Raw genomic sequence first — 13,572 nt, 5'->3', positions numbered from 1 at the left:
AGTATTTTCTGCTTTGCAGATGGTCATACCATGGAGTCATTTTCTTGGCACGAAGCATTTTGTGTATTTTGAATATAATTTCAGCACGCAAGCGTATCCAGTAAAAAAATTACCAATATGCATTTTATGAAACTCACCTATTCTGCTTTAAAGTGACTTGATATCTGAGACAGAAAAAAGGACATTTTACATTGCCATTTTGCTCTATTAAAAAGCCTGGTAGCTTTCATAGCTTTAGTGATATTTTACTCTGCTGTACAAAGTAGCTGGCTCAGGAAGCTCAAATCTGCTCCTCTGTGGAACACCATCACATGAAAATACTCTCCATTCTTGTGGTTTCAAATATTTTTCTGATTGTGCTGTTTTAGTTGTTGCTGTTCTTAATTAATACAATTTAATTGATTAAAAACCAGAATTCTGGAACTCATATTTCAGGGAAATGACAGGCACATACAAACAGTACAGATTTTCTCAACATATTTGGAAAAAGTAAAGCCATGCCAAATAATGAGATAAGAAAATGTGACTTGTCTTTAGTCTGAAATGTTTTCTATCACAATACTTAAAACCATCTAATATTCTCTTAAGATATTTTAGCATCCTGCAGTCCCCAAGGTTACCTTTTCCACCTCCAAAGCTTAGGACTTCACAGGTTAAAAAACCAGACATCAAAAGGTGGATTTTCTAAATGAACGCATGACATGATCGGAAGAATTGTACAGAAGACTTACAGTTATTTCTTAACAGTACTATGTTCCTGTCAATTTTAATAACTTCTAAATCATTATCAAGTATTGTACCAGTATTTCCTGAGGAGAAACAAAGTCTGTACTAAATATAAAAGTAACTTGCTTCTGAAAAAGAAAAAAAAAAAAACCAGAGACCAAAAGTACATTTTTAGAAATCTGTTTAATAATTGAAATACTGTTTGTTCTTTTGCAAAACAGGCATAACGAGCACATGCTGCCTGAAGTAGGACAGGGGACATCCACAAGCTCTGAACACTAAACCACTATATTACTGTTTACAAAACTTTAAGTGCCAACTTGCAGATTGACCATGTCTGGAAGATGTAAGGCTGAAGAAGCAGCTAAGGAGAAACACGGGCATGGTGAGGAAGGGCAGGCTAACTCTGCCATGAGTTCAGACTACAACGCAGGGAGCACCCCTGTGGGGAATCCCTCCCAGAAGGTGTTGCAGAGACCAGGTGGTGCCATTTGTCACACCATCCTGACTGGAGTGAAGCCTGTCTTGATGGGAAGTCTGGGAGAAAAGGTTTGTGGAACAAGGTGGCACCAGCAGATGAGTCACATAGGTTGATGTGACATCACTTGTAGAGCAAGGAGACGACAATCTTCTTTTTCTTCTTGTCAGCTCCTCGTTTTGTTTCTTCAAATGGAGTTTTTTCACAAGCAGAAAATCTACAAGCAGAAAATGAAAGGAAGCTGGCCAGCTTAATTTTTGTTTTATTGAATAAACTTTATACAGTAAAACTGTTGACTTTGGCAACTGTTAGAGTATCACATGCCATTAGGTATTTAGCATGCAATCTATCTAATGATAGTTATCCTTATGCTCCTGCATCTTCAGTGTGAGACTTCATTCAACTCCTAAGAGAAATCAGTGCACTTGTGAGGACTCTTTTGCCTTTACTGCCAGAGGGACTTTTTACCCATTGGTATGCTCAGTGACAGCTCTGTTCTCAGCATTTATAGATGACCTAACTTTAAGGAATATTTGGGATAATTTCTGTACAATTTGTACCTTCTTTTATAACATGCAAGTAAATTTCAGAAACCCAGTTTCATTCACCAGTAACAGAGAAGTCCACCTGATCTTGGTAATTTCTTTCAATACAGTAGTTCTGAGCAATAGCCTTATTTAGGAAAAGTAGAGTGAAACTTGTTTATCCAGCAGCACACCTTATTTAGGTATATCTCTTAACTCTGCATGCATACATAGCTTTTATGGACGTAAAGTAGGAGTGTATAAAACCTTGGCATTGAATCCACACCTACAAAACCTTTCTCATACACAGCCCTCCATCTGTCATGAATATGGTCAAGGGCACCTAAAAAAACTAAAAAAAACCCCAATGTACTACTTTAAGGTTTAGATCTGTTAAGTAGCTCAATCCTTTAACTTCTTTTGTGACCTTCAGGCTTTTTTCCACTCAGCCTGGTCTCTAGTCATTTATCCTAGTACTGGTCAGAGAGATGGAGACAGAGAAATTAAAACTGTTTTCTGTTGCTGAATCAGGATCATAATAACCTCCAAACTGGGTCATGCCTCAGGTCATTTACTAAGGTATCTTCTCTATCAAAGAGTAGTGCACAGTAGATATTTCGAAGGATGACATAAAACCTTACAAATGTAAAATGAAAACATTTAGCCTAACAAATATTTTTCTCTAACCCCTAATTGGCATCACGTCCAAAGCAGGACTTTGGAGACAGATATCTTACAAAAGCTCTTTTTTTTTTATTAGATGATTATAGTCCTACTGTTGCCCTTTTGAATAACTGCATAAGATAGAGGACATTTTATAAATATGCAAGCTGTGTTTGCCAAAAAGGACTGTCCGTTCATGATTAACTGTATTCTGTGACTGGACATGCCACAGAAATGACATACAAATTCCTTAAGCCATCATTTCTTTGTGTAATCAAGCTGCCAGGTGCAACTAGCAGAACGTGAGAGTGTCTCCAAGTTTCTAGGCAGTCATTAACTTTGTACTGCAATTTGCATTTAAAATATGTTAAGACCACTCTGCCTCAAGTCCTGCTTCTGATTCTGAGCCACCAGATTTCTGAAAACCCAGGGTACAACTATCCACATAACTGCTTCCCTGACTTTTTGGCTTTCAACTTTAGACCTTCTCCATCCCCTGAGAGGCTCTTTGTTTTCCTACAAAGGCATGTGAGCTCAACTAATTGGTCTCACTCCAGCTTTGTATTATCATATATAAGTCAAATTATTCCAAATACTGGGTAACATTTTCCACACTAATACTACTTTGAAAATGAAAGATTCCAGTGTTAGGCATACAAAATCCTATTTATTCTACCCCATTTCTGTGCTAATGACAGCTTAACTAGCAAATATAAATTATTCTCTAACTATCAGCTGTCATTGCTGCACTCAGTGGTGTGCTGTATGAATTATAAGGATGCCTCCATCCACTTTTGAGAATCTTGTTTCCTGGTGAACCTAGCAGTAGTCAGCACCCCCTACCTCCCAGAGTTTTTACTCTGAAGTAACTGTGCACATTCCTTCCTCCATACAGCTGTGCATCCAGATGGTTTATGTGTTCTGCCATCCCCTAAGCACCATCCCCTAAGCAGTGCCCCTCAGCCAGGGTACACACAGCAGCAGGCAGAGGTGAACTGCACTCACCTTCTAAGCAAGATAGCGTGTTAAGGAGGACACTGAGTAAAGAATTCACTGCAGATAACACATTACCTATCCACCTTCAAAAACCACAGGAGAAACATTCTTCCTTTTCAATGTCTTCCACCCTTTCTTTCAGTGATGCTTGCTGACAGTGGATTTCTGCAAAGAATACAGATATAGTTGAAACACCACATCAACTGAGCTTCATTCGTATTGTTTAGCACTGGACTCAAATCCAGCTCTAAAATTTGGATTTCCACCATCTCTCCTCCAAAAGCTTGGGATATTGGCATAAAAGGATTTCCTCTAATAATATTCTCTAATAAAGTTCAGGCCACAAATTTGGAGAGGAATCTCTTTCCAGTTGTTCAGCCCAACAAGGCTCATGGAGAGGGCTGGGATCAGAGTTTGGATTTGGGTCCAGAACTGATACGAAGTATTTCACTCCTCTGATCTACTTGCTACTAAGACAGCACCCAACATAATATTTTACTCAGCATGGGGAGGTGAGACTTTCTGATGCTGCATGCAGCAAACTGATGGCATTCCATTAAATGCCAGTGAACATGCACCCTTGTAGCCCAGACTTGGACGTGCAACAAAACAGTGCATGCAACATCTAATTCAAACCAGTGCATAACTCACTCATGCATACAACACAGAAGTGAGGACTCATTACACCAGAACAGCTTGAACAATAAGGATGCAAACATATTACATGAACTGCAAACACCGCACATGTTGCAAAAGAGTTTTACCTGATTTTTAATTTTTAATTTTTTTTTTTAATAGAAAGCCCAAAGACACAAAGGGCCTGGCCACAGAAACTTAAGAGGGGCCCCTTTCTGTGAGGACGATGGTAGGTTTCTGATGAACTTTAACCACTTGCCACCTGTGGTTAGCCCAGTAGTCTCGTCTGCTAGTCCTCCTGTTGCTCCATTATGTTGAAAATTAAATGCTTTTGTTCGTCTTACTCCCCAGGAAAGTTATCTTGACTTCACATGTGTTACCAGAATTATCACTGGATAATTAATGATGCAACACGTGGATTCAGCTGGCTTCCATTTATCACTGTGTATAACTGCTGACCCTTGTCTTGTGCATCCATTTATTTGCTCAAGAGTTCACATGATGTTACATTCATTACAGAAAAGAATAAATACAATACAAGTGATTATACTACTCTACTTCTTCTGTTTCTCCTGGAGGGAGAGAATCCTGAGACTCCAAATGTGAATCATAAAGGGGAAAATCTATTATAAATTGTACATAGCTGTTCACTTTTCTCAAATCAGACACAAAATTAGGACAACAATAGCTTTGCAAGGCACCACAAAGGTCGTTAAGATCCAGTGAAGTGTAGGACACGTGGAAGTGCTTGCTCACTTGCTTTCACACGGAGATAAACATCTTGTTGCAAGTTTTAACATTTTAGTTTACAAAAAAGTGAAAAAGCAAAACAAACACAAGTTACAGGCTAGGTACAACAGCATTAGATGGCATGAGTTGATATTTCACATGACTGCAATAAGGCAGGAAAGGCCACTGACCAAACTATTTACACTGGGGCTTCAATGCAGTCCCTGAAATTGAAGCCAGAGTTGTTCATTTGTCAGACTGGTCCATGCATACACACTGATGCATATGCTTTCCTAATGCATTATAACAGCTGGGATGTTCAAAGCCATTCAAGTTATCTGGACAAGCTCTGTTCATTGATTTCTTATCTCTAATTCACCAGATAAGTGGAAATCTTAGCTCAGTTTTTAAGTGATTTCTAAATGCTCGCTCAACAATTTAAGTGCCATTTACAAGCACTAATTCATTTAATCACAGAATTGTCTGTGACTGGGACTAACAGTTTGTCTAAAATAATACCCAGATGTTTCAGCAGAGCCACAGACTACATGTCTCACCCTCCCAGGACTGAGCCACACAAGTTTTTTATTCTAGGAGCTTATCCTACTTTGGGATTTGGCTCATCCTCAAGGCAAGCAGAGACATAAAGTGACATACGTAATAACTGGCAGACAGAAAGAAGGTAAATGGAGGATTCCTAATGACTGACTTCCTATGTTTGAGCTCAGAAACAAGGAGAAAAAGGGCAAGAAAGCAGGTAGGGACAGACGTGAGGCAGTGCTAGAAGAGGAGTAAGTGCTTTGTACGTGAAAAACACAATGCTTTGTTTATTAGGAAGAGATGCATGCAGACTTCCACACTAAATCAGGTAACTTGACTCATTTTTTTCTAACTGTTTTTAAATCGTATTTAGTAAACACTGCATAATGCCAGAACTCATATTGGCCCCAGACAGATCACTTTCTGCTATGACTGGTTTTGCAAAGTCTTCGCAAAATAACAGGTCAAACAGGTTAGATGCATGCAGCGGGATCAATTCACGAAGTTCTGGGTCAGAAAGGGATCACAGCTGCTGTGACATCTGTTTCTGTGGCTGCAGAAAAACAGCACAGAGAAATTTACACACAGGAGAGGCTTCACTGAAGCTACGGATCCGGGTTCCTCAGCTGATGCAGCCACGGCTAACGTTACCAGATCTACAGGCCCAGGCCTCTGCAGGTCACACTGCACCAGAAGCCATCAGGCTACCAGGAGAGTTTTACTGGTGATAGCTGCGGAGAAATCAGCAATGGACATACCTAAAAATAAATGTGTGATGTCATGGACAGAAATGTAAGTTTCAGGTGCTTTTATTTCATTTGTAATCAAAGGGCTGCACAGACCGTTTGGCGCCAGGTGTCTTCTTAAAGAGGGAATTGGTGCATGTAATATCAGAGCATCAGCCTTATTAATTCAGTACACACCTTAAGGGCCATGTTATGTTTCTTAATACACATGAGGAAGTTAATCAGCACACGTGAATTTTAGTAATTCTTTAATAATATTTTCTTAATAAACCATAGGCTTGTATGAGAAATGCTGTATGACAAAGTATGTGAGTACCAAAAACATAAGACATGACAAGGAGATTTCTAGAGCCAGATTAATTAATGAAAAGCAGTCTAAGATGCTAGATCCTGATTCAAAAGTCACCTAAAAACTTCTGCTTTCAGAAAAGTTTTAGGTCAGGAATTACATGATCAAAGTTATGAGTTTTCAGTGTTTCATGATAAACAAAAAACCTGTAAATGCAAAATAAAAAGCAAAACAGGAAGATATGACTTCCTCCTTGAAAAAAATATCCTGTGATATAGACATGATCGGAGGAAGATGGGACAGCAAAATAACCACCATGTAGTAAAATATGCTATAACTTCAACAGAAAAAAACATAATTCAAAGTCTGTTTCGCATTAAAAGCCAAGAATAATTTTTTTTCATATTGAAGGAACTACAAGACAAAGATATTTTGTTTGTGTACACCATACTGCTTCAGATCACCAAATATGCTTAAGTATTAATGGCAGACTTGTGCCTTTAATTAATAATTAATAAGAAAAGTACAAAACTATTCCAATGAAGACACACAGTGAAGGAAATGGCAGAAAAATAAAGATTAATTCGGTTCACTTTTGGTTATAGAAACCAAACCCAGTAATTATCACAACTGTTTCACGGGCCAGTATCACTGAGCTTCCGAGTGGGAAATACAAATGGACCACCTGCATTGGAACTACAAGTCTGCTTAGACATGAAATAATTTTAAAAGTTCACTGCTGCAAATACATCAGAAATGTACATGATGACGTTTTTTAAAAGCACAGTAGTAAAATTCTCAAATGCCTTCATAGTCCACATCGCCTGAAAAAGAGAATTCTGTCATTTACCTCTCCTTGGGCTTTTATGCCTTTCATCAATGCAGCATCTTTGACAAATCAGTGTTTGTGGGGACTTATGGGGTCCAACTCAAAGCTGCTGTATGCAAGTATAACTCAAAAGTCAGTGCATATAGACCATATGATCAGCATGCATGCCTAAAACCAAGCAATTTTTCTCATTTGATAAAAGAAACACTTAACTGTTTATGACACGACAAATGGCTTATGATAGACTTATTGGCAACTGTAAGATGCCTCAAAGAGATGAAATTCAAGGACTGTATCCAGTAGTGTCACTTTATACGTGTTTCTTTGGAAAAGATTCCTTCATTATTTCAATTCCAGAAATTGCAAATTGCGGTCTCGAGTTGCTATGAGTGCCACGTTCCTCTGAAATCACATTCCTCTGAAATCAGTGACTCAGGTTTTCAAGTGAAAATGCCTGCAAAACACCGTTTCCTATAGTTCTTAGAAAATATTCTTCTTAGAACAAAATGATTCATGGACACTTCTTTAGAGAGCGTTGCACTTATGTACTGCTCTTTCGAAAATACCATGACACATTTAAAAGAATTGCAGTAAGAACGTAATACAAGCTTATTGTTTCTTACATACAGTCTGAAAAAGAAAATGTTATTCCATTTGTCTCTGGTGTCATTGTGGTGATATATTTTAATTTGCATCCTTTTTAGGATACAAATGGTTTGCACTCTGACATCTTTTCCCAAGAAATTCTGACACCTTTTCATAAGAAATTAATACAAAAATCTATAAACACAGGTCCCCAAAACAGCTCCCTAGAATAATTTTGCCCATGCATCATAGATTTTAAGAGTATTTTCATTCTCACCGGCTTGAATGTCATGAAACTGGTAACCAGATAAGTGCCTTACTTGGCATAACAAACAGGCAAACATTTTCTAAAGTACTTCCTGGCATATCAAAAAATCCACGAAGAAAATATCCCTTAAGCCCTGTTGGAGCTGTATTAGCACCAGGTAAGAGATTTACCTGTAAAAGCAAAATTAGAAAATGGACTGAAGGTGTCCAAAAATTCTTTACTATGTGCTTTGCCATCTTCCCAGCCTTTCCACTCTGGGGACACAACTCAGAAGTTACTTAAAAAAGCATAGTTGTACAAAGTCTTACCTTGCAATCTGTGTTCTAGTATTGAAGTCAAGAGATCTCATTGAGCGTAAGACTTCTATACACCCCAAGTACTGCAAGGAGAAAGAAACAGTTGGAAAATTTATTATAATTACGCTTGAATTCCGGGAGAAAATGCAACTAACCATTAAGAGTCACTGTGCAATTCTTATTTTTACATTTTATTTATCCTATGCCTCCGGTAGGTTGTTATGATTATGCTGTTGTATGTCACAGATTTGTTCCATAAACATTTTATTTCATTTAAGTCTCAAGTTTGGTTCAACATATGTTTAACCCAATCACTGTAATACATCTAATTTATAATGTGTTGATATTTATCATAATTTTTATTATGTGTTTTCTTCTATGTTAATTGTTCCAGTTTAGGTATAAAACTAATCAAAGTAAAAAATAATGAAAAAGGAAGTGTGGTAAAGGAAATTCATCTAGCACTGGTTAGTAGGAAAAACTTATATAAGAGGGAGAGAACTAAGTCTCATTAGAACAAAAAAAAGGCAAATTATGGCAGGGAAGGCTGAAAAGAGTACCAGCAAGCAATTCTTAATAAACAGTTCCGGGATATATGTGATTTAGTAATTTCATTAATTACACTAGTATAAAGATATAGGAAAATAATAACCCACTAGTAACCCATGCTGGGAGATGGATTTAACAGGGTCATTCAAGAAAGGGAAGGCATGAAGGTTAGCTAATATTAAAAAAAGACCAGACTTATTGACCCAGATTTCTGCCCTGCATCTCTGCGGGAAAAAAAAAAAAAAAAGGGAGGACCATTACAAAAGACATTAAAATGTAACAGTATCTATCACAGGAGTGAGAAAAACTCTGATGAATCTTCTAGACTTGCTTCCAAAAGTGGTCATATTCTGCATATGCTAGAGCCTATCAGAGCTACAGTTCCTGTCAGATATCTGGATAATGGCTTTGCAGAAACCAGCCCGTGACTGTCACACCCCGTGGCAGTACCTTTGCGTGCAGGTTAAGTATTCAACCACACACCCAAACTTCTGAAAGTCAGAGGAAATCGGGATGAGTCTTTACATCATGAGCCTGATAATGCCTTTCTAGTGTTGTGGGTTTATATCAGCTTTTATATCAGTTCTGTATCCGTTTTGGTATCTTCACAGCATAATGCAATCTATTTGGGCATGAAACTGGCGCAGAAATCAAGCGAGGCCACAGTTTTGTGCCTGTTCAGGAATTTTATTTTCACTGAAAAAATGATCTTTAAATTAGAGAATTGCTGCAGCAGTAACTATATTTGAAAATTCAGCAGTTTTTTCATAGGAACATGTATGCCATAAACTGTTTACAAGCTGGGGGAGTATCTAGCTTCTTTTCACATATTATTATTTATTTCTATCATATGCTATGAAGTCATTACAACACTGAATAAAGTTGACTCCTATTTGTCAAATTGCTTGAGCTTAGATTATGATAGCACACAGTTTCTGTGAAGGGTTGCCCCAAGATCCATTTCCTAGAATATTTTAGAAATCTCTCACAATCTTACATTTTTTGAAAGTTTGTATAATGCTCATGGAAAATGTCTTGTCTATAGAGATCCTGGCACATGGAGCCCTCAAGCTAATGGTCATACTTTCAAACTGTCTACACTATCATCAGTCATCTATCAGTGCAAAATTAGGTAATCCTTGTATCTTATTACAAGTAGATTCCTTATTTACATATACCTCTGCTCGAGTACTTAAAACATCCAGAACTACATTTTCATGCTCTTATGAAGGAAGTTAAGCCATTAACTCTACTTTTAAGTATATCGCAGAGAGTGATTTCATTCTCTTGGAGATGAAGTTCTTTAACATCACTTGAGACAATCAGCTGAAGTAATTTAACTTATAAACAGCAAAGAACGATGCTTCCCTGCATTCTTTTTGTGTCATTTTGTTGCAGTCCTAGGATGCTTTTGTAGCTTAATTTTGCCAAATATTTATTTCATACAAGATGCTTTTATAATTAAATATGCAGTAAATGGTATAAATATTCAAAGGTATTCCTGTGATTTTTTTTTGTTATAGAAATACTTGGTTTTCATTATCTCATCAACTGTTAATTTAGACCTCTTGATACGAGACCACTCTTGGATTGCACTTGTTTCTTCACTTATCTGTATTTGCCAAAAATCTTTTAAAGTAAAGTAATTGTACAAGTTTGAGAACCAGGCCCAGCATTTTGGAAGCAAACTCTGGAAGGTATTTTGACAAGTACATGCAGGCGTGCAAATAAATACACAAACACATATGCACACAAGTCACTGTCAAAATAGACAAATAATTAGACAAATACCCATTAACATACTTAGAAGGCGTGCATTTAGACTCCTTTGAGTTATACTACCTGATCTGCATTAACAACAGTAGAGACAACATCAGACTGAAGGAAAGTCAGATGGAAAAATTACCCTGTACTTGTTTTATGTGTATCATGGAGACAGCTGAACACAACATAGTAAGGCTTGCAGTATTCCTGACTGATCAATGCAAAGATGGCAATTGATTTTCTGGGATAAAAGATGTGAACACTTAATCACCACGGCATGTTTTCAAGTAACGAAATTACTATAAAAATTGACATTCAAAAGGTCCAAAGGCCAACTACAGGGACATATAACTCACCTACTGCTATGCTTCAATTATTCCCCAAGACCAACACTGCTGTCTAAAAATATCCATTTGAAGTACATCCTGACAAGGATCCACAGAAAGAAGACATACAACCAAGATAGCAAGTAAATAAATTATTCATTTATTTCAACAAATAAATACCCTGATTAAAAAGAAATGCTATCTTTTGCTTTAGGCATTCCATGAAACATTTAAAATATAGTTATAAAACAGTCTACTTCTAAAAAAAGCTCCTCTTTGCTCAGTACTTCATGTATATTCTAACCAATCAGCTACTGTATGCTGTGAGATTTATGAGATCCCATTATCATGCTCCCTCTCATTGCTCAGGAGCCAAATATACCGAGATGCAGCCCACCTTGAAGTAGGAGGATTTTGGGACTACCAGTTCCAAGCTCTCTCAGATAACATTCTGCCTTCTGTCAACTTCCTGATATCTGAATGAGCTTCCAGCTTCTGTACCCTCATTGAAAGGCACTGTGTCCCCAGGAAAAGGTCTTTCGTATGAATGAACAGCTTCCCATTCAGAGGTTTCAGATTCGTAATTAGTACTTTGCATGCTAAAACAGTACCTTGCATGAAAGCAGATGCAAATCTAAGAGCAGAGTGCCACATACACCTGGGACCATACATCTCTCACTGCATGAGGTTCCAGGGTCCTTACTAGCTACAATTTTGCCAGGCTAGTGTAAGGGAAGGCCCGGACTTCTGGTTTGTGAGGATTTCCTCTGTACTGCCCAAAGTACTTGTCCTCACTATGACTCAGGTAGAAAATTCTTGTTCTTTTACTGAAGCCTGTGCAAGAGAGAGTATTGAGTTCTCCCAACGTTTGTCAGAAAAAGACAGTTCAACACATGAGCTCTGAGTGTATTCATGTGCTCAGAGACAAGAGCGAAAGCAAATGCAGATAGTCACTGTCAGAGCTGCCTTTTGCTCCATGAATATGAACAACCTTGTTCAGTGTCTCCTAACAAGCTCTCCAAAACACCAAGTGACTGGAAAAAACCCCTCTATTGTCGGACCCAGAAGCTAGCAGTAAAGACAGCAAGAAATACTTTCATAAAAACATAACCAGACCTATTCTGTGATTCTGGGAGGGTGCAGCCCTGTACAGCACTGCAGCAATCCAACCTAGGGGCCACAAATGCTTGAGTGCTTGAATGCTATGTGCAAATCTAGCAGAGGAGTGTCTACCCTGTACATGGGTAGCACGAAGATCTACCCATCACTTACTCTTAAATAAAACAAGAACTCCTTATCTCTGAATTTGAATTTACTGGAATATCATTAGCTCAACAAAACTGTGTGGGTACTCTTAGTAAATTGAGGTTGACTGGTTCTAACCACGTAAGCAGATGACCCATCATCAGGTCTGAGTGGTTCACCACTCTGCAGTTTGTACCTGCCTTGCAGAAGTTATGTAAGACATAACATGGTTACATCAGCAAACAGACACGCACTTGCACTGCTAGCCAAAAATTAGCCAGTGCCCTCAAATACTGATGTATCCAAAGTGTGCTCCTACATTGCACAGCTGCAGATAACAGCCTGGGGGCTCAAAAGTAAATTCTAATTCCTGGGGTTCTGGGTGGTGTATGGAGACCTAAGTCTTGAAAATAGAAATAAGGTATCTCGTCATAATCTGGTCAATTCTCTGCAATTTCCTCACCCACGGGATTATGCTGCCCTTTTACCTGGCATGTGCAAAAGTGAGCATCTTCTTACTTGCCACATCTGTTCCTCATGTGTACCTCAAGTATATGCCTATATTTTTATGATTCCCTTTTTTATTCCCCCTTTTCTTTTTTGAGTGGGGGGGAGGGGTAGGAGAGTGAGGGAATTTGTTTGTTTGGTTTTGTGGGGTTTATTTTTCTACATTTTATTCTCATTAGCCAAAGACCTAGTCCAGAATTAAATTAATCCATGAAAGTAAATGAGCAGTTAGTATGAATTGATTGGTGGTAGTTAATTACAGTTGAAGACTGCCTTATTTAAAAATAAGAGCTTTTATTTAAAAATTAGATTTCATTGCTTCTACTGTAACATGCATTTATTTATGCATCAAAATGACAGTTCCTTCTAATTTCAGATATCATCATTAACAATCAACAGGGCTTGTGAAATATGCACTAAGAGTTCCACAAGGTTCTACAATACTTAAATATTATTTTCAAGTTTCCTATTTACTTAAAACATATTAAGATTCAAATCCAGATGCACCCTAACAAGCAGGCCATAATATAAAAATAGTAACAGCCCAGGACTTGATTTCAAGATAGTAAGTTTGTCCACATGTAACTGTGGACCCAGTCAGGCCTTTTAATAACCATATTGATGCATGAAAAAGAAAAGAGAAGGAAAAAAAAAAAAACCAACACAAAAAAATAGCCCAAGCCACAGTCAGAGACTACAAGATTGAAAAATATCTTACTAAATTAATTTTTCTCTTTAGCAAATTTATATGAAACAGTAAATCTCATATCATACTATTTGCTATCACAATATTAGATGAAATTCCCAGCTTAATTGAATTCACAATACCCACTTTCTAAACTGATGAAGTGGGAAAAGACCCACCCACCAAAAAAA

At 37.7% G+C, this 13,572-nt stretch overlaps 1 protein-coding gene across 14 annotated transcripts in view; it reads right to left on the bottom strand.

Moving 5' to 3' along the window:
- The window catches only part of SHC3 (SHC adaptor protein 3), a 90,396-nt gene that overhangs the window by 29,602 nt on the left and 47,222 nt on the right, over positions 1–13,572 (bottom strand). For all 14 annotated transcript variants that reach the window (XM_027653231.1, XM_027653230.1, XM_027653233.1 and 11 more), the window contains one exon: positions 8,318–8,388. In XM_027653231.1, the coding sequence (XP_027509032.1) occupies positions 8,318–8,388 (71 nt within the window). The remainder of the gene's footprint in view (positions 1–8,317; positions 8,389–13,572) is intronic.

Source organism: Corapipo altera, unplaced genomic scaffold, assembly GCF_003945725.1.
Source record: "Corapipo altera isolate COAL_440 unplaced genomic scaffold, ASM394572v1 61305, whole genome shotgun sequence".
Taxonomy (NCBI): Eukaryota; Metazoa; Chordata; class Aves; order Passeriformes; family Pipridae; genus Corapipo; species Corapipo altera.
Note: the sequence above shows the minus strand (reverse complement) of the source record. Positions and strands in the feature narration are given on the sequence as shown.